The sequence below is a fragment of the Argopecten irradians genome, chromosome 15, assembly GCF_041381155.1.
Source record: "Argopecten irradians isolate NY chromosome 15, Ai_NY, whole genome shotgun sequence".
In the NCBI taxonomy this organism is placed as follows: domain Eukaryota; kingdom Metazoa; phylum Mollusca; class Bivalvia; order Pectinida; family Pectinidae; genus Argopecten; species Argopecten irradians.
The window spans coordinates 15,559,295-15,584,782 of record NC_091148.1 but is presented as its reverse complement, the minus strand read 5'-3'; the positions used below and the strand labels follow the sequence as shown (position 1 = coordinate 15,584,782).

The 25,488-nt window shown below is 38.0% G+C and overlaps 1 protein-coding gene across 1 annotated transcript; it reads right to left on the bottom strand.

Moving 5' to 3' along the window:
• Window positions 1–572: 572 nt before the first annotated feature.
• Window positions 573–13,579, bottom strand: LOC138309171 (chitinase-3-like protein 1). Its single transcript, XM_069250328.1, has 11 exons — window positions 13,254–13,579; window positions 9,749–9,858; window positions 9,305–9,460; window positions 8,731–8,981; window positions 7,989–8,113; window positions 6,800–6,923; window positions 4,294–4,479; window positions 3,820–3,939; window positions 3,129–3,456; window positions 2,004–2,379; window positions 573–747 (listed from the first exon to the last, which is right to left on the bottom strand). Exons 2-11 carry the CDS (start codon window positions 9,849–9,851, stop codon window positions 705–707), a joined length of 1,812 nt encoding a protein of 603 aa, XP_069106429.1. The 5' UTR covers window positions 9,852–9,858; window positions 13,254–13,579; the 3' UTR covers window positions 573–704.
• Between the last annotated feature and the right edge of the window lie 11,909 nt (window positions 13,580–25,488).

Below are 25,488 nucleotides of genomic sequence, written 5' to 3'. Positions count from 1 at the left end.
ACCTCTGGGTCGCGAGTTCGAATCCCATGTGGGGCAGTTGCCAGGTACTGACCGCTGGTCGGTGGGTTTTCTCCGGATACTCCGGCTTTCCTCCACCAACAAACCTGAGACGTCCTTAAATGATCCTGGCTGTTTATAGGACGTTAAACTAATCAAACCAAACAATTTCTGAATACATGTATATCGATTTTTGTTGCAAACTCGATAAAATTGCCTCATTAACGTATAACCGTCTATGATAGATCTTGTTCAGAAATTGTAATGTGGTGTATTGCAATATACTAAGTAAAAGGTTTATCATAAACACCTCTAGTAAATATACACAAACAAACAAGGTCATAAACTTTTATTTCTATTGCAGAGCCTACATCCTGTTCTGCGGGCCTTCTGATCGCAGACCCATGTGATCGAATGTATGGAATGAGCTCATATTTAACTGTGACTGGGGCTGGTCTCGTTAAACAAAGATGATATACTCTGTACATAATATCAGTTGTAAATAATTCATTTTGATTCAACATTTAAAACTTAAGATATGTCCTTTCCAACTTTATAAACAAACCAATCGCTGATTATTTTTAAAATGCTTTTAATACATAAGAGTATGCATAGAACTACATGTTTTGAAATTTATATGTAGTAAAAAAACTGCAAATGCTCATTTATTTCGTTTCAGTGTTATGTTGGGCCGTAGGGTTGTGAGGTCATTGTGGTGTTTTCCTCTCAGGCTCCGACTTCACTTTGTTCCTGTCAATAAAATCGAAAGAACTTCATTATACGTTTCATATCATAACGAAGACCCTAATTAAGAATCCCATAACTATATAATGATATAATCGTGTGATGCACCCCATAGCAGTTGATTATCCTCAGGGTTTATCCTCAATTACAGGGCCTCCTCTAATTGGTCAACACCTACAGGGCCTTTCATTGGATTCAGGGTTTAAACACATGCAGGGCCTCCTCTCATTGGTCAACACCTACAGGGCCTTTCATTGGTTTCAGGGTTTAAACACCTGCAGGGCCTCCTCTAATTGGTCAACACCTACAGGGCCTTTCATTGGTTTCAGGGTTTAAACACCTGCAGGGCCTCCTCTAATTGGTCAACACCTACAGGGCCTTTCATTGGTTTCAGGGTTTAAACACCTGTAGGGCCTCCTCTCATTGGTCAACACCTACAGGACCTCTCATTTGTCTACACCTACAGGACCTTTCAATGGTCATCCCCAACCTCTCTTTATTGTGGTTGGTATATCTATTGACGTTTTTAATTGCACTTTTTTATGACAGAAAGATATATGTCGTGGTATAGAGTTATTGGATAAACACGTTCCCAGCCAACGATTGTTTTATTGTGTTTATCTAAACTCTCGTTAGTTGATGTTGAAATATTGAATAAACAAACACTCGCCGAAGTTCGTATCTTCTCAAAATTTGAAAGAAATAACTAACTTGAGTTTGATACTAATGGTAATCAACAGCCACTTCCCCATCTAACCTTATTATCCGTTAGAGAGAAATTGGACAGTTTACTCCATAGCAAGAACAATGCATGAAATGTGGTAAAACACTGACTGTATTAAATAAAGTATCATAATTAAAGATGCTCCACCGCTGACAAATGGTGTTTTTTCACTATCGAAAACAGGGGCAGACGATTTAGTATTTTTTCAGTTACAAAAGTTACTTACTTTACACCATTACCACCATTGAAAAGTTTGAGCTTCTAATTTTAAATAGTTGAAAATATGAAAAATAATTCCGTGGCACTATATCTTATATGGAATGAAGTAATGATTGCGCATGCACCAAAGGCGAAATAAATTATTTCATGTTATTTTTTGTGTTAATTAGGCATTTATATACATGATTCAACCCAATTATTGTTCAAATGATGAATATCATTTATGCTCTGTCGGCATCTTTGTGGAGCATCTTTAAGGGAGGTGAGGTAATTCAGTTGTCAATCAATGAATAGAGACAGTGTTAAGTATTATACTTACAGGAGGTGACGTAATTCGGTCATCCACCTGTCTTCATTATCCAAATGTGATTCTTTCATTTTCACTTCCTTTTCCAATACCGCATTACTATTGGATCCTGCACTGCTGAAATCTCCGAGATACGGCGATATTGCACTGTTTCTAGGGTTCATTCTCCGTAACACGTAACGAGTGGCTTTATTTTCCTCTTCTGAATCCTTATTGTAACTTTTAAATTCCCGTCGAGCCGGCGGCCAATCACAGTATTTACCTTGTTGGTTCCAGACCAAGTTTCCATTACAAGATCGATGCAACAGTTCACCTTTCCAGCCACATTGGTAGAATTTGTGTTGATCACAGGGATCCGGCATAAACGTCCCAATGCACGTGATAGGAGCTGTAACAATGATGTAATAGAGAGCATTATCAGATTTCAAACCCCAAAGAGTGAACGGTATCTCTGACGGATGAATAATCATTACAGTCAGGCGGAACATACGTAATAATGTACTACAGTCAGACGGGAAAACAAAGTAATGTACTACAGTCAGAAGGAAAAACATAATGATATACTTCAGTCAGACGGAAAAAACCCAAAATAATATACTACACTCAGACGGAAAACAAAGTAATATCCTAAAGTCAGATGATAAAAAGACTACATCACATACTATATTCAGAGTGAAAACAAATTAATATACTACAGTCAGACGTTTAAACAAGTAATATGCTACATTCAGACGAAAAACAAAGTAATATAATACAGAAAGTTGGAAAAACGAAGAAATATACTGCATTCTGACGGAAAAAACCCAAAATAATATACTACACTCAGACGGAAAACAAAGTAATACACTACAGTTACAAGATGGAAACACAAAGTTATATACTATTGTCAGACGGAAACACAAAGTGACATACTACAGTCAGTTGGAAAAACAAAGTAATATACTACAGTCAGATGGGAAAAAAAATACTTCAGTCAGACGGCATTCCGTTTACATTTGCAATGCATTTCATTACAATTCGACTGAAGATATTCGGCTAAACACGGTATGTTTTGCTCTTTCCTATCAGACGATTACAACTCACAAACTGTTTACATCTCATGATATAACTTACAATACCACGGTAGACCTATATTACCTATACATCCGCCGCCGGTATTAGCGGGCTGGGTTGTGGTTGTGGTTGGGGTTGGTGTAGTCGTTGTCGTTGTCATCGGGCGTGGTGTGGTTGTTGTCGTGGTTGGACGTGGTGTGGTGGTGGTGGTCGTCGTAGTTGGTCTTGGAGTAGAAGTTGTTGTCGTTGGCCTGGCGGTGGTTGGCGCTTGTGTCGAAGGAGGAGCTGTTCCAAACACGTCTTTAACCACGCTGATCAACGGGAACATCCCCATGTTACAAACGTCAGCAAAATCGTCATAATCTAGCCAAAACATTGCTCCCCCAAGCCTTTTATCATTAATGTAGGTAGCCTGAAATAGTCACCGATAACGTCAATGTCACTACATGTCCTGTTAGGTCCTTATCACTGAGTCAATGGCTTATTAACATACTCAGTTACCAGTGGGGACAAAGCAGCAAAACGAATCTACATGGATTCAAACAGGAAATTAAGTTTTAAATAAATATTGTTAGTGCTGTATTTTTGTTTTAGCCTATTGATATAGATAGTTTTAGCTAAACGTTTTACTTTTACTTACTATAACTTTCAATATTGGTTTCGGAAATGTACATTCCTTTTAAACTGTTAATGAGTTTAATTTATTTTAAGTTTGCAGTAACGCTGATGATTTGGCTTCGTTCCTTGTTTTCCTTTACTAATGTCTCCTGCCTACCTTCATTATAAATGTTGTTATGTCGTCATAGCCAACCCATTGATCGCCGTACCACGCCATATTCGCTATCTGTGTCGTATCAAAGGCTGTGTCCCAACCATTTTGCAGATTGTTGCAGATCTTCAAAACAGAAAATTAGCTGTATATAGCAATATATCGCTAGGGTTTTAAAATTAACTAAATATTGGGGCCGAATTGTGTGGATGTGACACGCGACCATAGCGTGAATATTGTAAAAAAAATCTGTGTCATAGAACATATGTGACGTAACAAGTGTTTTGGGCGTCTTAATCAATAGCAGGAAGAACGATTACGTGATCAAATTACAAATCCCTTGAAACAGAATGATTGGATTGCTTTGAAATTATACATATCTGATAGCGATTGAAAAAGTAAAAACATTCCCGACACAATATTTCTAAAACCAATCATTTCAGATCATCTAGGATATACTTCTCTATATTGAAAAAATACCTCATAAAAGCCAAGAAGTCCCGGTTTTCCAGTGTACAGCCCCGGACGGCCAATGCCACTAGCAGGAGACCCATCGGAGTACACGTTATCATCAGCAAGAGTAAAAGTCCTCCCGTACGTGGCCAGACCCATCACAAGTTTAATAGGAGGGGCACCTGCATCAATCCAGTAACTTATGGCGAAATCCTGCAAATAAAATTATATTTCTTAGAACTGAAAACGTGTTATATATACACATTAGAAGCGCAAAATCACACAGAATAGTCACACAAACATATTGCTGTCATATTTACAGAACTAGTTTAATGAAATTATATTTCTAGTCTATTAGCTTTTGTGGCTGTGCGGATGAGTGTCAGTATCAATATACCGTCGTGAAGCAGCAATGAGCGCGGCCTGCTCTTAGATAGGTGAGAAGACCAGACGATATATCCGAGCGCAGCCTGCTCTTAGATAGGTGACTAGACCAGACGATACATCCGAGCGCGGCCTGCTCTTAGATGGGTGACTAGACCAGACGATACATCCGAGCGCGGCTTGCTCTTAGATGGGTTACTAGACCAGCCGATACATCCGAGCGCTGCCTGCTCTTAGATGGGTTACTAGACCAGCCGATACATCCGTGCGCTACCTGTTCTTGATATGTGACTAGACCAGACGATACATACGAGCGCGGCCTGCTCTTAGACGGGTTACTAGACCAGCCGATACATCCGAGAGCTACCTGTTCTTGATAGGTGACTAGACCAGACGATACATCTGAGCGCGGCCTGCTCTTAAATGGGTGACTAGACCAGCCGATGCATCCGAGCGCGGCCTGCTCTTAGATAGGTTACTAGACCAGCCGATACATACGAGCGCGGCCTGCTCTTAGACGGGTTACTAGACCAGCCGATACATCCGAGAGCTACCTGTTCTTGATAGATGACTAGATCAGACGATACATACGAGCGCGGCTTGCTCTTAGATGGGTTACTAGACCAGCCGATACATCCGAGCGCTGCCTGCTCTTAGATGGGTTACTAGACCAGCCGAAACATCCGAGCGCTACCTGTTCTTGATAGGTGACTAGACCAGACGATACATACGAGCGCGTCCTGCTCTTCGATTGGTTACTAGACCAGCCGATACATTCGAGCGCTACCTGTTCTTAGATAGGTGACAAGACTAGACGACACATCCGAGCGCTGCCTGCTCTTAGATAGGTGACTAGATCAGCCGATACATCCAAGCGCGGTCTGCTCTTAGATGGTGACTAGACCAGCCAATGCATCCGAGCGCGGTCGTTCTTAAATAGGTGACAAGATCAGACAATACATCCGAGCGCGGCCTGCTCTTAGATGGGTTACTAGACAAGCCGAATCATTTGAGCGCGGACTGTTCTTAGATAGGTTGCTAGACCAGACACGAAGCATCCGAACGCGGCCTGCTGTTAGAAGGGTTACTAGACCAGCCGAAGCATCCGAGAACGACCTGTTCTTAGATGCGTGACTTGACCAGATGATACATCCGAGCGCGGCCTGCTGTTAGAAGGGTTACTAGACCAGCCGAAGCATCCAAGCGCGGCCTGCTCTTAGATGCGTGACTAGACCAGATGATACATCCGAGCGCGGCCTGCTCTTAGAAGGGTGACTAGACCAGACGATGCATCCGAGCGCGGCCTGCTGTTATATGTGTGACTAGACCAGTCGATACTTCCGAGCGTGGCTTGCTGCTAGATGTGTGACTAGACCAGCCGATACATCCGAGCGCGGCCTGCTGTTAGATGTGTGACTAGACCAGACGATACATCCGAGCGCGGCCTGCTGTTAGAAGGGTGACTAGACCAGACGATACATCCGAGCGCTGCCTGCTGTTAGATGTGTGACTAGACCAGACGATACATCCGAGCGCGGCCTGCTGTTAGAAGGGTGACTAGACCAGACGATACATCCGAGCGCGGCCTGCTGTTAGATGTGTGACTAGACCAGACGATACATCCGAGCGCGGCCTGCTGTTAGAAGGGTGACTAGACCAGACGATACATCCGAGCGCGGCCTGCTGTTAGAAGGGTGACTAGACCAGACGATACATCCGAGCGCGGCCTGTTGTTAGATGTGTGACTAGACCAGACGATACATCCGAGCGCGGCCTGCTCTTAGAAGGGTGACTAGACCAGACGATACATCCGAGCGCGGCCTGCTGTTAGATGTGTGACTAGACCAGACGATACATCCGAGCGCGGCCTGCTGTTAGATGGGTGACTAGACCAGACGATACATCCGAGCGCGGCCTGCTGTTAGAAGGGTGACTAGACCAGCCGATACATCCGAGCGCGGCCTGCTGTTAGAAGGGTGACTAGACCAGACGATACATCCGAGCGCGGCCTGCTGTTAGAAGGGTGACTAGACCAGACGATACATCCGAGCGCGGCCTGCTCTTAAAAGGGTGACTAGACCAGACGATACTTCCAAAATGTCATCATTTGATAATGATAAGGTTCAAAATCAAATACAGAAGAATTTACCTGATTTCGATACAGGTTATCCCCGGTATCAGATGGTCGGGCATACAGTGGACTGTGAAATCGAGTCTCATCGGTGTTCGTGCCTTGCATATCGTACGTCATCACATGGATCAAATCCAGGTATCTATAGACATTAATAAAACCAACATTACAATAAAAGAACATCAAGGTCACATCAATGTCAGTATCCCTGATAATCACTATGTATCAATATTGTTCTAACACCATCGAAATGATGACGAAGGCGGTGTTCTAGTTTATAGCACCAAAGGGCCTAAAATCTTCATATTTATACTTATTAAAACTACTTGCACATGTCAAAATAGATCAGCCTTTGGCAAATATTCTATATTTTTATTCATAGATTATTTGAGTAGATCGTATACTTTACATCTGCGTATGCTTTTTTTTTAAAAGTTTTGAAGTTTTGTTTGAAATATTTTTTTTTTAAATTACACTTTTAGCAAAAAAAAGTAAAACGATACATTGCTCTTTGTCATCTCATTTGAAAATGCACTAATATTATAGTATATGTGTTAGTTTACAAAACTTTATCACTTATTGTGGAACCTATGATCAATTTTGAATTTACAGTCACCCAGGCCAAATATTGATTTCCTAAAAAAATATCTCTGTCTACATTGAAACCTTTGAATGTTATTTTCCCATGGATTAATTTTTATTTTGTTTATCTGTTATAATAATATACCTATGGCATATTTTTTAAATCGTTTTAAAGGGTTGACTAAATCGATAAATGTCAAATATTTGGAGCAAACCCAAAACCAATATTTTTTTCCCTACCAATAATCTTACGGTACAGCAAACAATGGAACATTTCTCTAAAGACACAACACATAGGTGTATCAAAAGTCTTTATACGAAATGAAAGTATTATTGTAGAGACAATTAGCAAAATTCAAACAAATGGTAACCAGCAAGGTATTGCCATACATCTGAGTATATAATGAACAGAGGCTGTCGGATTAATTCTGTTCATTATTGTTAATCTGGTATGAAAGTTAAAATATATAAAGATTGGTTAAAATGGCTAGACTTTATGTATTTCCGTTGTAATTCCGCCAAGGGGGCGCCGAGATATGTTTTTGAAAAATAGCATTGTTAACTTTGATTAATAACTATTTTTTCTATTTTGTACAGTGTATATTAATAGTTTTGTGGAACCTACTTTGAGATTTCTGGTACATTGTAACTCCGGTCTATTACGGGAGGGAAAGCAGACACAGCAGCGCTCAGAAGAAGCCTGTCCATTCTCGTTACGTCAGACTCAATCTGAAATACCTCCCGTACTCCCTGAAAGACAAATGCAACAACAATGAGGTCTAAAGTCGCATAACTGCTACAAGGTGTCAGAGACAAAAATATCTTTAACATAAGATATTACCACCCCACAATAAGACTAAGAATTGATGAACATGTCTATAAATTGAAGATAAATGGGTTTTTTATTTAAAATTTTCCTTCTCAATAATTATTCTTTGTGTAAATCTAAATTTTACAATACATTTGTTCATGTCTATAGCATGATTTTGACTTTGTTACATAAAGATAGATGACGAGCAAGTACAAAATAGTATAAATCATATCATACCTTGACGTAATCGGTAAAATGGTATTTATATGATATCAAACTTTGACGAGATCGGTGAAATGATCTATATCATATCAAACTTTGACGAGATCGGTGAAATGATCTATATCATATCAAACTTTGACGAGATCAGTGAAATGATCTTTATGATATCATACCTTGACGAAATCGGTGAAATAATCTATATGATGTCCTACCTTGACGAGATCGGTGGAATGATCTATTTGATGTTATACCTTGACGAGATCGGTGAAACGATCTATATGATGTCATACCTTGACAAGGAGATCGGTGATATGATCTTTATATGGTATCATACCTTGACGAGATTGGTGAAATGGTCTTTATGAGATATGCCTTGATCCCCAGGAAACTCCCAGTCCAAACTGAGTCCATCAAATTGATGCATATTGATATAAAGAACAGCGTTAAAGGCGAACTCCAGGATGTTCTCTCTAGATGAAGCTGTTTTCACAAATTCGTCTACGCCATTGGCGTAACCGCCAACAGACAGTATCAGTTTAAGATCTTTGTTGTTGATTCGTAGATCCCGCAATTTCTGAAGGGTGTCTTAAATGCCACAAAACACACAAAGGAAATCATAAATATTTTGGGTCGGACCTATTGTCTTAATTATATACTATATAAACAAAAAAGTTGCTTTGATATATGTAATTACACAACAACAACGAAAGAAACGAAAAAAAACCAATGCTGATATTGCAATGTCATGTTTCTTTTGATTACATTCAAAAAAATGAAACCATGATTTTATCTTAAATCCATTAAAGTAAACAACACTCTGTGTTTGGAAGTTCTCACAAAGCTCTCGAGATATTTTGACTTAAGACGTCGTGAATAATTAAGATATTAATTTCCAATTTTTGGCATACCGTCATCATCTTCATACATAACGATGTCGTTATCCTTTATCTTAGCGTAGGCGTATACAAGGTGGGTACAGAGCGTGGCATTGATCTGTTCAGGGACAAATGTAGGGCCGCTACGGTACTTAGCCCAGCTACTGAAATAGCATACACGATTTCCTCCTGGGGACAAAACAGATTGACAAACTAAAAAGTAAATTTATTTTACATGTCAACAGATTACTTTCTTTATTGACTTAAAAATCATCTTGTCACATTTACGTGGTATTAATGAAATACACATATTGAATTAGAAAATAATTGTTCGCCGCTTTTTTCTATTTTTGTTTGAAAACAAATAACGATGAGTAGATTTTTTTCCTTTGTGGCAAAAAAAACCCCGTTTATATTAAGAAATTGTAAAGTGGAGAAACTGTTCTTTTTAACTAGTGCATAGTGTTGGCCCATTACCTTGGTTTCCATAGTTACCGTAGTCCCCGTATCCTTGGTCCCGGTATCCTTGAACCCCTAGCCCTAGGAGCACAAGGCCTAGGACAACTACAGATGGATTCATCAGTATTCTGAAACAAATATACCACACCACAATATTGGCTGCCTTGGAAAATAGATTTGTAAAAATTGAAAATTGCCGTTAGTTTTCAAGACCCCATTCAAACGAAATCGTTACAATTATTCAGTCTGTGTACTGTGAGGTAGCGGGTGAATGAAAATAAATGATTATTGTTATTGTTAAAGATGCTCCACCGCCGACAGAGCATAAATGATATTCATCATTTGAACAGTAATTGGTGTTTAAACATGTATATATAAGTCTAATAAACGCAAAAAATAATATGAAATAATTTATTTTGCCTTTGGTGCATGCGCAATCAGTACTTAATTCCATATAGGATATAGTGCCAGAGATTTTTTTCGGGATGCAATTAATCATTTTTTATTTTTTTGAACTTCAAGTAAAATTAAAAACTCAAACTTTTCAATAGTGGTAATGGTGTTAAGTAAGTAACTTTTGTAACAGAAGAAAAATACCAAATCATCTGCTCCTGTCTTTTGATAGTGAAAAATAACCTTTTGTCAGCGGTGGAGCAACTTTAACTAAAGCGAGAATTTAATTAGATATATTATCAAACCATTGTCAAAATAAGTACATTATTTTGTATAAAATATGTTATACCAAGTTTAAAAATTTACAATGATGACACAGTTCAGTTGAATATGCTAATTTCATTGCATTGATCGTAATGAGTAGCTTTTGGATTTATTAAAACCCTTTTTATGTAATAATATTCCCCAAAAAATAATATCATAACATTATCAATCTATATCTTCAAATATTTTCATGTAAATAGTACGAGCCAATTCTGAGTACAAGAACAATAGGAAATCTGATCTCTTTTTTGCATTTATATGATGATACTAGATATTTTTATAGTAACCAACATGCTAACATTCGGTTAGTATTTCGGTTGAGTTGGGCAGGGTATTGATGACTGACAGTTTTGTTGATATTTGAAAAAAAAATTCTCATATTACCGAAAACTTTTTTTATTAGTGTTTTGGTATGTTCAGGGTTTGTTTTATCTCCTGTTTGTACAGTATTCAAAGTCAATGGAGTATGTTCAGATGTCAGCCGATAACATAAAACTCACTCATGCTTTTCTTTATTTTGCATCCTTTGTTTGATATGTATAATGCTATGTCAGTATTACATTTTATTTGCTGGTGTCATATAATGATAATAAGTAATGATAGACGCAGGCAACCAAATGCCTTGATATCCATATCTTTAATATTAAAGATGCTCCACCGCCGATAGAGCATAAATGATGTTAATCATTTGAACAATAAGTGGTGTTTAATCGTGTATATATATGCCTAATTAACACAAAAAATGATATAAAATAATTTATTTTGCCTTTGGTGCAAGCACAATCAGTACTTCATTCCATATAGAATATAGTGTCACGGATTTTTTTCGGGATGCAATTAATTATTTTTCATATTTTTAACTTGAAGGAAAATTAGAAGCTCTAACCTTTCAATGGTGGTAATGATGTAAAGTAAGTAACTTTTGTAACTGGAGAAAAATACTAAATCGTCTGCTCCTGTTTTTATAGTGAAAAAAAAAACCATTTGTCAGCGGCGGAGCATCTTTAATGAAACTAATTTCTAACTTGATATTGTGTATAAACAAATAATATTGTTTACGATCAGCTTATTATGTTCCACATATCATTTGCTAGACGTTTTGCTTCAGGTCGGTCCAAGGACACGATAAACAAAACCCCCTGCTATCGTTTCATTACTTTTATGGCTCTCCATCAACATCCTTCCATCATTTCTTTTGGCTTTTTTTTTAATTATTCCTTATCTGTGCCACGAAATCTGGTGTTATTTTTAAGTCATTTAATGTTTTTGATGATCGATTATTTTTATTCTAATTCATGTAGATATCAAATGTCACAATCAAGTGGCTATTTCACACATTTCTATATGACAAAATGGAGGATTTACAAATGTTTAGATTAAGTAGTTGACTAATGTGAGTTGTACTTTCACCAGCACATCCGAACTACAACATAGTGTTTTATTATCCAGGGTATGACTGGTCATACACATGCAGACTTTCATATCCACTTATTTATTGATTTTGCATCCAAATATAAACGTGGTTTATAACCAGAGCGTCATTCATTTAAAGAATCGTCAGATCTTGATATATTTCAGTTACACAGTAATTTGAGACCAATTTTCCCCGCCACTGCCAAAGGTTTGCGTGATATTTAACCAAATCTAATGAATACTTCTTTGTAACATGTCAACTGCTTTTGTAATGAGGTTACACTTGTGTACATACTATTTAATGGTAACTTATTGAACAACAGAAGGAAACGTTTACTACACAACTTGGAGACCATTTTCGCTGCGTAATTATGCACCTTTTCGGATTTATTGTTCTAACTATTTGTGAACTGGATGGTGGGAAATAAGTTTAAGGTACATAGAAGTAAAATAAAACATCCTCGTTTGAAAAGGGACTTTCCTTGAGTAATTTGTGTAGATGAACCTATCGAGAACAGAAGTTTAGCGAAAATGAGAAGAACACTTAATAGGACCCTTTGTTTGTCTGTCTATAGATTTAGGCATACTTGTGTCACTAAAAGAAAAGTAAACATTTCATTAGTTAGGAAATTAGCATGTGTCAATTTCTAGGTTCGTGAAGAAAAATATATTCAAATCCAATGCTAGCACAACACATCCCCTTCCAAAAAAGTATATAAAAACCACTTTTAGGTTGATATTTAATGAGATAGTTATAAGATATACTCAACATTTACAGGAAATCTTGACAAACAAGTTTTAGTTTTATGAGATTCAGCAAAGTTGGTGTTATCTTATATATTTAACTACATTTATCTATTCCAAATAAACATTTGAACACAGTTTAAAACAAATAAAACAAACAACAGACGCAAACGATTTTGTGCATCAAATATGTAAATAATAAAAACAAAAATGTTATCTAAATACAATTAAAAAGCCATTAAACAACTGGTACTCCAGAATCAAATACGTGTTGATTCTTTATTAACAAAGCGTATCATGAACTTTATGTTTATCAATGTATTTACTACTGTTTATAATTTATAAGATAATAATAAAATTAACAATAATATACAACAAGTAAACAGATTAATACGTCCCATTAATTATCTTACAATATAAAAGACATACCATTTTTTTTGCATTTTGGAATATATAGACGTACATTCTAAAGTTTCGTTGTTTTATGACTAGTACAAACTAATAAACGTTTGTAGTAGAAGTACTGGGCCATGAGTTTAATGTTTTAATGTTTTGTATTTAACAAGATGTTAAATTTTAAAAGTGTAACATGAATTATGGGACACTCTGTAAAATAAGTAATATTGATATGTATCGAATAAGTACATACCTTGTTTCCTGAAGAACAACCGTCCCTGGTATGATGAAGACCAGTGTTAATTGTTTCCTGAAGAACAACCGTCCCTGGTATGATGAAGACCAGTGTTATAAGCCCCTTATTACTGGGCAAATTGAGCTGTCCTGATACGTCCACAAACTGTGTCGGGTGCCCGTGAGGAGGAGAAAGTCGTGACAAGCTACACCCACACACGGTGTAACCATACCCCCATTATTGTTACCCGACCTTACACCCTACACATGTTAATGGTACCTTGAAGGGAAAACGGGCTATAATGATGTTATCTGAGAAGGAATCAAAATTTGATTAAACATTTGAAATTACGCAAGATAACCATGAAATTGCTATCTTGTTTTTAAAAGTATATATTGTGTTATACTGTATATTGTTGTCTGAATGAAATTGCGTGACGAGGGCGATATAGTGACGACTATGTTCCCTGTATACTGAAAATGTATGAAGTCTAACGTGATTAAGCAAAATGTTAATCTATTTCATCAAACTACAAAACAAATTAGATGTAAAATTGTGTTTTTAATTTTATTTTTTTTTATCCTCAATTTAAAATATAATATGCATCTAATTTGCATGTAATGATCACAGAGCTTTGTTAAAAGCATTATGACTATTGTTTTACCGTGCTATTGTGACGTTTCTAAATGGGTTCGTCACTTATAGTGAATGATATTGGTTAGTGACTAGTCTACAGAAGCAAATATATACAGATATGACTACTATTTGGTAGCGTTAAACATTACATAAATTCCGAGCGATTAACAATGGACATAACTTCATTTATAAGTAAATATACAGTAGTCTGCCTGACCCTCGGCACCTGGTCTTAATGATTGGGTATATAACAAACAATCTATATTCACTGACTATCCTATAGTCGTCAACCACCCCGTGGTCACTGACCGTGTCGCTGACTACCGTGTAGTCGTTAACCACCCTGTGGTTACTGGCCTAGTCGCCAACTATCGCTAGCCGGTGACTCTCGAAAACAGTTAGCGCTGACTACCTTGTAGTCGCTGACTACCTATGTAGTCACTAACCACCTTGTGGTTATAGGCCTATAGTCACTGTCCTGTGACTCCCGACAACTACGTTGTCGCCGACTACCTTGTAGTCTATGACTACCTATGTAGTCGCTAACCACCTTGTGGTTATAGGCCTATAGTCACTGTCCTGTGACTCCCGACAACTACGTTGTCGCCGACTACCTTGTAGTCTATGACTACCTATGTAGTCACTAACCACCTTGTGGTTATAGGCCTATAGTCACTGCCCTGTGACTCCCGACAACTACGTTGTCGCCGACTACCTTGTAGTCGCTGACTACCTATGTAGTCGCTAACCACGCCGTGGTTACTATTTCCGACTATACTGTGTATACGTAGTCATTGACCTATCACAGGTCACGAGCCGCTGCCAAACACTCTATCAAGGGGAATACTGTTATAGCCTATGCCTGATATTCTTCGATCTTCGCAGCTTGAGTGTTGATATTAGACTGACATTCGTCTGCAAGCGCGGGCTTTTATACCCTCGGATTTTGTCGATCCGGGTCTCGCAAACGCTTTACTCGCTAGCGTAAACTTGACTTGCCAAGCGTGTAATACACCGAGACTACCAACAGGAAACCCGGATACACACATGTTGTAAACAAATATACGGCGATGCCTGATCGGTATGTGTTAATTATTATTCATTACACTATGAACAGTCGCGGCCGGATGTTTTCCATTGGTTAGAGTGAAGGAATACTAGTAAAGATACAAAAATTGACGTACTTCAATAATTTACACCCCCTTCGAATTGCTCAGTCTAATGGTAATTATGAGACTGGAATAATAATTTGTATAATGACATTAGAATTGCATGCAACTACAAACGTTTTCATCTTTTTCATTTTTGAAAAGTCTAATTAGGAATACATTAGCGTATACACAGTTTATTTAGCCTAGTAACCACGGCAAAGTTTTATTCTGTTCTAAAACCGAATCAGCATATACATAAGAATTGCTCGTCACTATGACTGCGTATACGGTAGTATGGACACAATTGACAACGAACATCTTTGAAAAATATCCGTAACTACAAACTTCCACATTCAAATTTTATATTAAATAATTATATGATGTTTATACTGTTATGTATTATAAACAACACTTCATATCTTATATATTTTGCTATGTACAAGTTGCTACTTAGGGAGAGAACTCATATAGGTTATGCCTGTTGTTCGATCCTTTTTCAAATATTTTTAAAATATAATTTGTTGAAATTGAATTGAATATATTTCATTTATGATATATTCGTTCTCAATTGCGTTCATACTACTGTAAACGCAGTTAAAATGAAAATCGATTCCTAAATACACTATTAAACACAATAATGATCACTATGGTGTCCGTTGTCTCGGATACAAACCTTCACCCTACTGGTTATTACACTACAAGGGCGTATATGAGAAGGATAAGTCACACTGGGTTTTGGGGAAATACAAGACAGGAGCTCTTGTGTTTGGGGACTGACCGTGACGTTGGGCAACGACTGATTTTCCTTTGATATCCGCCGGCGCAGCCTTTGATGTAGCTTGCGGGTGCGAGGGTTAACCGTCTTTCTTTCTCAAACGGGCCGTCATTTCCTGAGCTGCCATATTTTTTTTAAAGCAAATTGAAGCTATGCAAAACTAGACCAAACTCCTACTCTCGAACAAACAGTACACAGGGGAGTCTTTTTATGGGAACATCTGATGCCAGATTCAAACAATATACGGCAAACAACAACAATTTCTCAGAATTTATGCCGGACTTGCATAATATTACGAAAAATTACAATATTGAGATTTTCTTTGTATTGTATAAGACGGACGAGGTCTTCCTTCAAAAGGAAACCGATAATAAAACGAATAGTACAAAATTGTGAAGAAAAAAGCATTTTAGGCTTTCAAAAAGAAAACCTACACATATGTGCTAGCAAACATACTAAGCTGAAAACACATCCATTGTAAAATATATCTAAAACAATTGTGAAGGACACATGACAGTGACATTATAAACCTTTGTCTGGAAAGCCTTTCTTGCGGCGGCACAGAGGTGACACAAGATGTCGATTTTTACAATGTATTGTGACAGATGTAGGGCGAAAAATGTTTTTATGTATGTAACACGAAAAATCTTTCATTTTATGTAGTGGATTTGTTTTCTCTTATATGTGATCACATAATCACGTAATAGCTTTAACGTGAACAGGTAAATGAAAAACACATTTTTCATCCTACATTAGAAATACATTTTTCATGTTTAGAAATAATTTTTCGCCATACATAGAAACACTATATCTTGTTCTACATAGAAAAAATATTTCTTGCTTTACACAAACCAATTTTTTCATCCAACATAAATAGCACATAAAAGAAATCAATATTTTTCACACTATATAAGATAAGATATAATTTGTTCTACATTGAAAATAAAAATGTTCGTGTCATTTTTGTGCCACCGTATTTTCCTATTATTTGTAGATTGTGTGGTAAAACGATGACTGAAAAATTTGGTCCATTTTCTCATAGAGTGCCGGGTTCTGTTTGCTGACGGGACAGTCCCGGTCACCAGGGTCAGTATTACCGAACATGAATGAAATTTATGAAGAAAAAAAAATAGCATCGACAGACGACCACAAGATAATAAATGATAATAAAATACATCTCAAAACTGATACCAAAAATGCATAGAAAAAATAATGAATTATTATAAGTGACAGTAACAAAGTAACAGCTAAAATATGAACATCAGTAAATTGGACATAACGTAACACCGTAGCTTGAACCTGTAAATATCAATGTCAAATATTTCACTTAATTTCACTTTTTGCACTGCACGTTTCATGTATCATTGTTTGTTATATCATTAAAATGATGAAAGATATTAATTTCAAGGAATTTATTTCAGAAAATAAGAATACAGACTGCATTTGGTGAGGGAAATATTGGGTTTTAGAAACAGCTTGTTCCTCCTCAATAAAGACTTTTCTAACTACAGTCGAACCTGTCATAGCGACCACCTCTGTAGAAAGACTGCCTGTTTAATATGGCCACTTTATCAGGATCCCAAATGTTACCTGTAGTCCTGTGTTTAAAGACCACTTGATTGTAAAGGCCATTTCTTCTTGGTTCCTTGGACGGTCTTTATTGACAGGTTTGACTGTAAATCACTTCTTCTAACAATTAATGTTTTTCTATAACATTTTTTAAACATTGGTTTGGTATGGTTGTGTTAGTATAACTTCCTATTAATATTCGTGTCCATGGTACCAAGTTAATCAGTCGAGGAAAGCAGGAGTACCTGGAAACAAACCCACCTACCTGCCTCACACTGCAATCCAAAAAAAAAGTTTTGTGGTAATACATCTAAACCACTCGTGCACAGCGACAATAAAAATATTAGTAATTAAAGTATCTCATATTTCAATTATGTAGTTCATTTAACAATTTTTATTCGAACTTGTTATGGTACAATCGGTAAGAATAAGAAATATTGACATAGTGACAAAATAACATTTCTAGATTTTAGAAGAGGACAACAGTAGCAATGTTACACAGATATTGATAAGTGTCTGCCTGATCGAGCACCTGCAACATACAGGTAAATCGTCACTTAATTAAAGGAGAATGGAATTTCAAAATTAGATGGGAGGCTACTGGATACTCTGTATTAAATATCCATAAACCGTGCATCAATAATATAATACTTCATGCCAGACCCCATCCCTCACCCTTACTCCCTAAAATATACTATATCATACACTAAGAATATGAAAATCAAAATCCAGTGTTCATATAGTTGGCACGCAAACACCCCGTACAGAACTTGGCCTTGATGTGGTTGAACGATTTCCAAGGTATTCGATACATCATAATAGTTCGTGCCTGATATTACTTTCCTCGTTTTGATGTGACTAGACATTCGGTTAGCCGTCAGGACAATGTATCACGATACCTAATCGTGCTGACAAAGACATTCATTAAATAGTAAGTAATTGTATAACTCGAAGCCATCACGAGAAAACGCAAACATTACTTTTGCTCAGTGTTAGGTTACTAACTGAATACGAGACAAAAATTATACGACCACAATGTGATTGAGAATTTCTCCCCTTATAATCAAAATACTTACTACTTACAATAAGGATACTCGAGAATTATTTCGAATATAGATCGAGTTATCCTAATATAATTCAGTGATGATCGAGAATTCTCGGCCTCGGTCACATGTCAACATGCATCAGATAGGCACCAAGGCACTTCATTCTATTATATCAGAAAGGTTCATATAAACCGATCTATTACACTGATGACATTTTGGGACTATAGACTGGGCTGATGATCAACAGGTTTGGGGAAATAGACTGGGCTGATGATCAAAATGTTTGGGACTATAGACTAAGCTGACGATGAACAGTTTTGGGCTATAGACATGACTGAAAATCAAAAATGTTTGGGGCTATAGACAGGACTGATAATACACAGCTTTGGGACTTCAGACTGAGCTGATGATGAACAGATTTGAGGCTTTAGACAGGGCTGATAATGAACAGGTTTGAGGCTATAGACTGGGCTGATAATAACAAGTTTTGGGCTATAGACAGGACTGATGATAAACAGGTTTGGGACTTTAGCTGGGCTGATGATGAACCGGTTACGGGCTATAGAGTGGGGCTGATGATGAACAGGTTTGGGCTATAGAGTGGGCTGTTGATGAACAGGTTTTGGGGCTATAGAGTGTGCTGTTGATGAAAAGGTTTGGGCTATAGACTGGGCTGATGATGAACAGGTTTTGGGGCTATAGAGTGGGCTGATGATGAACAGGTTTGGGGCTATAGAGTGGGCTGTTGATGAACAGGTTTTGGGGCTATAGACAGGGCTGTTGATGAACATGTTTGGGCTATAGACTGGGCTGATGATGAACAGGTTTTGGGATATAGACCGAGATGACAATGAACAGGTTTTTGACAATAGACTGGGCTGATAATAAACTGGTGTGGGGCTATAGACTGGGTTGATGATAAATAGGATTGGGGCTATAAACCGGGCTGATGATAAACAGATTTGGGGCAATAGACTGGGCTGATGATGAACAGGTTTGGGGCAATAGACTGGGCTGATGATCAACAGGTTTGGGGCAATAGACTGGGCTGATGATCAACAGGTTTGGGGAAATAGACTGGGCTGATGATCAACAGGTTTTGGGGCTATAGACTGGGCTGATGATGAACAGGTTTGGGGCTATAGACTGGGCTGATGATCAACAGCTTTGGGGTAATAGACTGGGCTGATGATAAACTGGTTTGAGGCAATAGACTGGGCTGAGGATAAACAGGTTTGGGGCAATAGACTGGGCTGATGATGAACAGGTTTGGGGCAATAGACTGGGCTGATGATGAACAGGTTTGGGGCAATAGACTGGGCTGATGATGAACAGGTTTGGGGCTATAGACTGGGCTGATGATGAACAGGTTTGGGGCTATAGACTGGGCTGATGATGAACAGGTTTGGGGCTATAGATAGGGCTGATGATGAATAAGTTTGGGGCAATAGACTGGACTGATAATGAACAGGTTTGGGGCTATAGACTGGGCTGATGATGAACAGGTTTTGGGGCAATAGACTGGGCTGATAATGAACAGGTTTGGAGCAATAGACTGGGCTGATGATAAACAGGTTTGGGGCAATAGTCTTGGCAGATGATGAACAGGTTTGAGGCTATCAACTGGGCTGATGATGAACAGGTTTAGGGCTATCGACTGGTCTGATGAGGAACAGGTTTTGGGGCAATAGACTGGGCTGATGATAGACAGGTTTAGGGCTATAGACTGGGCTGATGATCAACAGGTTTGGGGAAATAGACTGGGCTGATGATCAACAGGTTTGGGGAAATAGACTGGGCTGATGATCAACAGGTTTGGGGCTATAGACTGGGCTGATGATGAACAGGTTTAGGGCTATAGACTGGGCTGATTATGAACAGGTTTGGGGAAATAGACTGGGCTGATGATGAACAGGTTTGGAGCAATAGACTGGGCTGATGATCAACAGGTTTTGGGCTATAGAGTAGGCTGAAGATGCACAGGTTTGGAGCAATAGACTGGTCTGATGATGAACAGGTTTGGGGAAATAGACTGGGCTGATGAGGAACAGGTTTGGGGCTATAGACTGGGCTGATGATGAACAGGTTTGGGCTATAGACTGGGCTGATGATGAACAGGTTTTGGGCTATAGACTGGGCTGATGATAGACAGGTTTAGGGCTATAGAGTGGGCTGATGATGCACAGGTTTTAGGCTATAGATTGGGCTGATGATGAACAGGTTTTGGGCTATAGAGTGGGCTGATGATGCAGAGGTTTGGAGCAATAGACTGGGCTGATGGTGAACAGGTATGGGCTATAGACTAGGCTGAGGATGAACAGGTTTGGGGCTATAGACTGGGCTGATGATGAACAGGTTTGGGGAAATAGACTGGGCTGATGATGAACAGGTTTGGGGCTATAGACTGGGCTGATGATGAACAGGTTTGGGGCTATAGACTGGGCTGATGATGAACAGGTTTAGGGCTATAGACTGGGCTGATGATGAACAGGTTTGGGGCTATAGACTGGGCTGATGATAAACAGGTTTGGGGCAATAGACTGGGCTGATGATCAACAGGTTTGGGGCTATAGACTGGGCTGATGATGAACAGGTTTGGGGCTATAGACTGGGCTGATGATGAACAGGTTTGGGGCTATAGACTGGGCTGATGATGAACAGGTTTGGGGAAATAGACTGGGCTGATGAGGAACAGGTTTGGGGCTATAGACTGGGCTGATGATCAACAGGTTTTGGGCTATAGAGTGGGCTGATGATGAACAGGTTTTGGGCTATAGAGTTGGCTGATGATGAAGAGGTTTAGGGCTATAGAGTGGGCTGATGATGCACAGGTTTTGGGCTATAGATTGGGCTGATGATGAACAGGTTTTGGGCTATAGAGTGGGCTGATGATGCACAGGTTTGGAGCAATAGACTGGGCTGATGGTGAACAGGTATGGGCTATAGACTAGGCTGAGGATGAACAGGTTTGGGGCTATAGACTGGGCGGATGGTGAACAGATTTGGGCTATAGACTGGGCTGATGATGAAAAGATTTAGGGGCTATAGATTGGGCTGATGGTGGACAGGTTTGGACTATAGACTGGGCTGATGATGAACAGGTTTTGGGCTATAGACTGGGCTGATGAGGAACAGGTTTTGGCATATTGACTGAGATGATAATGAACAGGTTTTTGACAATAGACTGAGCTGATGATAAAGTGGGGTGGGGCTATAGACTTGGTTGATGATCATACATAGTCATACTTAGTCATACCTAGCCATCCTTAGTCATACCTAGTCATACTTAGTCATACCTAGCCATTCTTAGTCATACCTAGTCTTACTTATTCACACCGAGTCATACTTAGTCATACATAGTCATACTTAGTCATACATAGTCATACTTAGTCATACATAGTCATACTTAGTCATACATAGTCATCCTTAGTCATACATAGTCATCCTTAGTCATATAAAGTCATACTTATTCACACCGATACATACTTAGTCATACCTAGTCATACTTATTCACATCGAGTCATACTTAGTCATTCATAGTCATACTTATTCATACCTAGCCATCCTTAGTCATACCTAGTCATACTTAGTCATACCTAGCCATTCTTAGTCATACCTAGTCATCCTTAGTCATACCTAGTCATACTTTTCCCAACTTAGTCATACATAGTTATACTTATTCACATTTAGTCATCCTAAGTCATACCTAGGTATACTTAGTCATACCCAGCCATCCTTAGTTATACGTAGTCATACTTATTCACACCTAGTCATACTTAGTCATACCTAGCCATCCTTAGTTATACCTAGTCATACTTATTCACACCGAGTCATACTTAGTCATACCTAGTCATACTTTTCCCCACTTAGTCATACATAGTCATACTTATTCACACCTAGTCATCCTAAGTCATACCTAGGTATACTTAGTCATACCTAGCCATCCTTAGTTATACGTAGTCATACTTATTCACATCTATACTTAGTCATACCTAGTCATCCTTAGTCATACTTATTCACAACTAGGCATCCTTAGTCATACCTAGCCATCCTTAGTCATCCTTATTCACACCTAGGCATCCTTAGTCATACCTAGCCATCCTTAGTCATCCTTAGTCATACCTAGTCATACTTATTCACACCTAGTAATCCTAAGTAATACCTAGCCATACGTAGTCATACAGTCATACGTAGGCATACATAGTTATATTTAGTCATACTTAGTATCATATAGTCATTCTTATGTTCATCTAGTCATACATAGAAATAAAAAGACATCCTTAGTCACATCTAGTCATCCTAAGTCATACCTAGTCATCCTTATTAACACCTAACCATGCTTAATCATACTTAGTAATACATAGTCATACTTAGTTATAAAGTCATACAATGTCACACCTAGCCATACTTATTCACACCTAGCCATACTTAGTCATACATAGTCATTTAGTCATACCTAGTCATACCTAGCCATCCTTAGTCATACCTAGTCATACTTATTCACACCTTGCCATACTTAGTCATACCTAGTCATCCTTAGTCATACCTAGTCATCCTTAGTCATACCTAGTCATACTTATTCACACCTAGTCATCCTTAGTCATACCTATCCATCCTTAGTCATCCTTAGTCATACCTAGTCATCCTTAGTCATACCTAGTCATCCTTAGTCATACCTAGCCATCCTTAGTCATACCTAGTCATCCTTAGTCATACCTAGCCATCCTTAGTCATACCTAGTCATACTTATTCACACCTTGCCATACTTAGTCATACCTAGTCATCCTTAGTCATACATAGTCATTGAGTCATACCTCGTCATACTTATTCACACCTAGTCATCCTTAGTCATACCTATCCATCCTTAGTCATACCTAGTCATCCTTAATCATACATAGTCATACTTAGTCATACTTAGTCATCCCTAGGCATCCTTAGTCATACCTAGTCATCCGTAGTCAAACGTAGTCATACTTATTCACACTTAGTCATCCTTAGTAATACCTAGCAATACTTAGTCATACATAGTCATACTTAGACATACATAGTTATACTTAGTCATACTTAGTATCATATAGTCATTCTTGTGTTCATCTAATCATACGTAGAGATATAAAGACATCCTAAGTCACATCTAGTCATCCGTAGTCATACCTAGTCATCCTTATTCACACCTAGCCATGCTTAATCATACTTAGTAATACACAGTCATACTTAGTTATACATAGTCATACATAGTCATACTTATTCACACCTCGTCATCCTTAGTCATACCTAGCCATATTTTGTCATACTTAGTCTCATATAGTCATTCCTTTGTTCATTGAGTCATACGTCATAAGTCATCCTTAGTCACACCTAGTCATATTTAGTCGTCATACGTTTTCACACCGAGTCATCCTTTATCATACCTAATCATACTGAGTCATACATAGTCATACTGAGTCTCCTCTAGGCAAACGTTGAGATATTAAGTCATCCTTAGTCCTACCTAAGCATACTTAGTTACACCTAATCGTATTTAGTCTCAACTTATCATACTTAGTCATAGTAAGTCACATCTTGTCATTCTTAGTCACATCTAGTCATCCTTAGTCACATAGTCATTTTGAGGTTCATCTAGTCATACGTAGAGATATAAAGTCATCCTAACTTACACCTTAGTCATAGTAGTCTCATCTAATCATACGCAGAGATATTTAGTCATCCTTAGTCACACCTAGTCATTCTTAGGCACATCTAGTCATATTTAGTCATACTTAGTTTCGTCCTGCTATATAATGTCGTAGATATTAAGTTATACTTAGTCACATCTAATCATACTTAGTTTCATCTTAACATATGTATAGATATTAAGTCATCCTTAGTCAAACCTAGTCATATTTAGTCTCATCTAGTCATACGTAGATAGTAAGTCATACTTAGTCTTATCTAGTCATATGTAGATATTTAGTCATACTTAGTCACATCTTGTCATACGTAGTCACACCTTGCCATACATAGTCACACCTAGTCATACATAGTCACACCTAGTCATACATAGTCACACCTAGTCATACATAGTCATACCTAGTCATACATAGTCATACCTAGTTATACAAAGTCACACCTAGTCATACGTAGTCACACCCAGTCATACGTAGTCATACATAGTCATACTTAAGTCTCATATAGTCATACTTACGTTCATCTTGTCATGCTAAGTCGCATCTTGTTCAACTTTGGTGATACTTTCTGTTATGTGACAAAACGATCTCTATATATGGTTAGTAGTTCGGACACCAGTTTATGTGTTTTATGCTTCAAAGAATCCAATTATGTCACGAGATCGAAGGCTGTCTTTGCATATTTTTCAACGCACGTAATTACTTTTCCATCTGTTTCGAGAACAACATGTCCGAGTACTTGTTCAGCTGGTCTAAAACCTCGAATAATTCAACAAGTGTCATCATTCTTGATTTCGGTGGAATTTCGGTTGATGTTGCTAGATATATCAAGCCTCAAATATTACTGACATCACTTCCTTGATCAGTTTTGTTGACATATACACAGGCAATATTACTTCACGTGAAATTCACGTGATTTTTTCACGTGAAATTCACATAATTTTTTTTTCCACGTGAATCTCATGTGAAGACCTTCTCACGTGAAATTAATTAAATTCGTTAAAATGACGTCATTTCTGTGAACTGAACGGGACTGAATGACGTTTCATACACCGCAAGGTAAAATGCGTGGTCAAGTTAGAAAATGTTCCGTTAGATGTGAAACAAATTCACGTGATCGCATTGACGGATAAAGCACAAGTTTATCAAATGTTATTAAAATACAGATTTTTATTATCAGAACGTTTGTTAAGAGGATCTGTTAAAATCCTATTTTCATGTCATGTCCATGTGATATTTGGAAATTAAATTGCTGCCCGAAAAATCTTGTTAGTGAATTTCTGGGGACAAATTAATTTCTAAAACCTGTGAGAATTATTTTCGTGTACGTAGTCATCTCGCTCCAAAAGCACAACAAAACTAATGGTATATGTATACTGGGACAAAATGTCGTTTTCAATTTATGTAGCA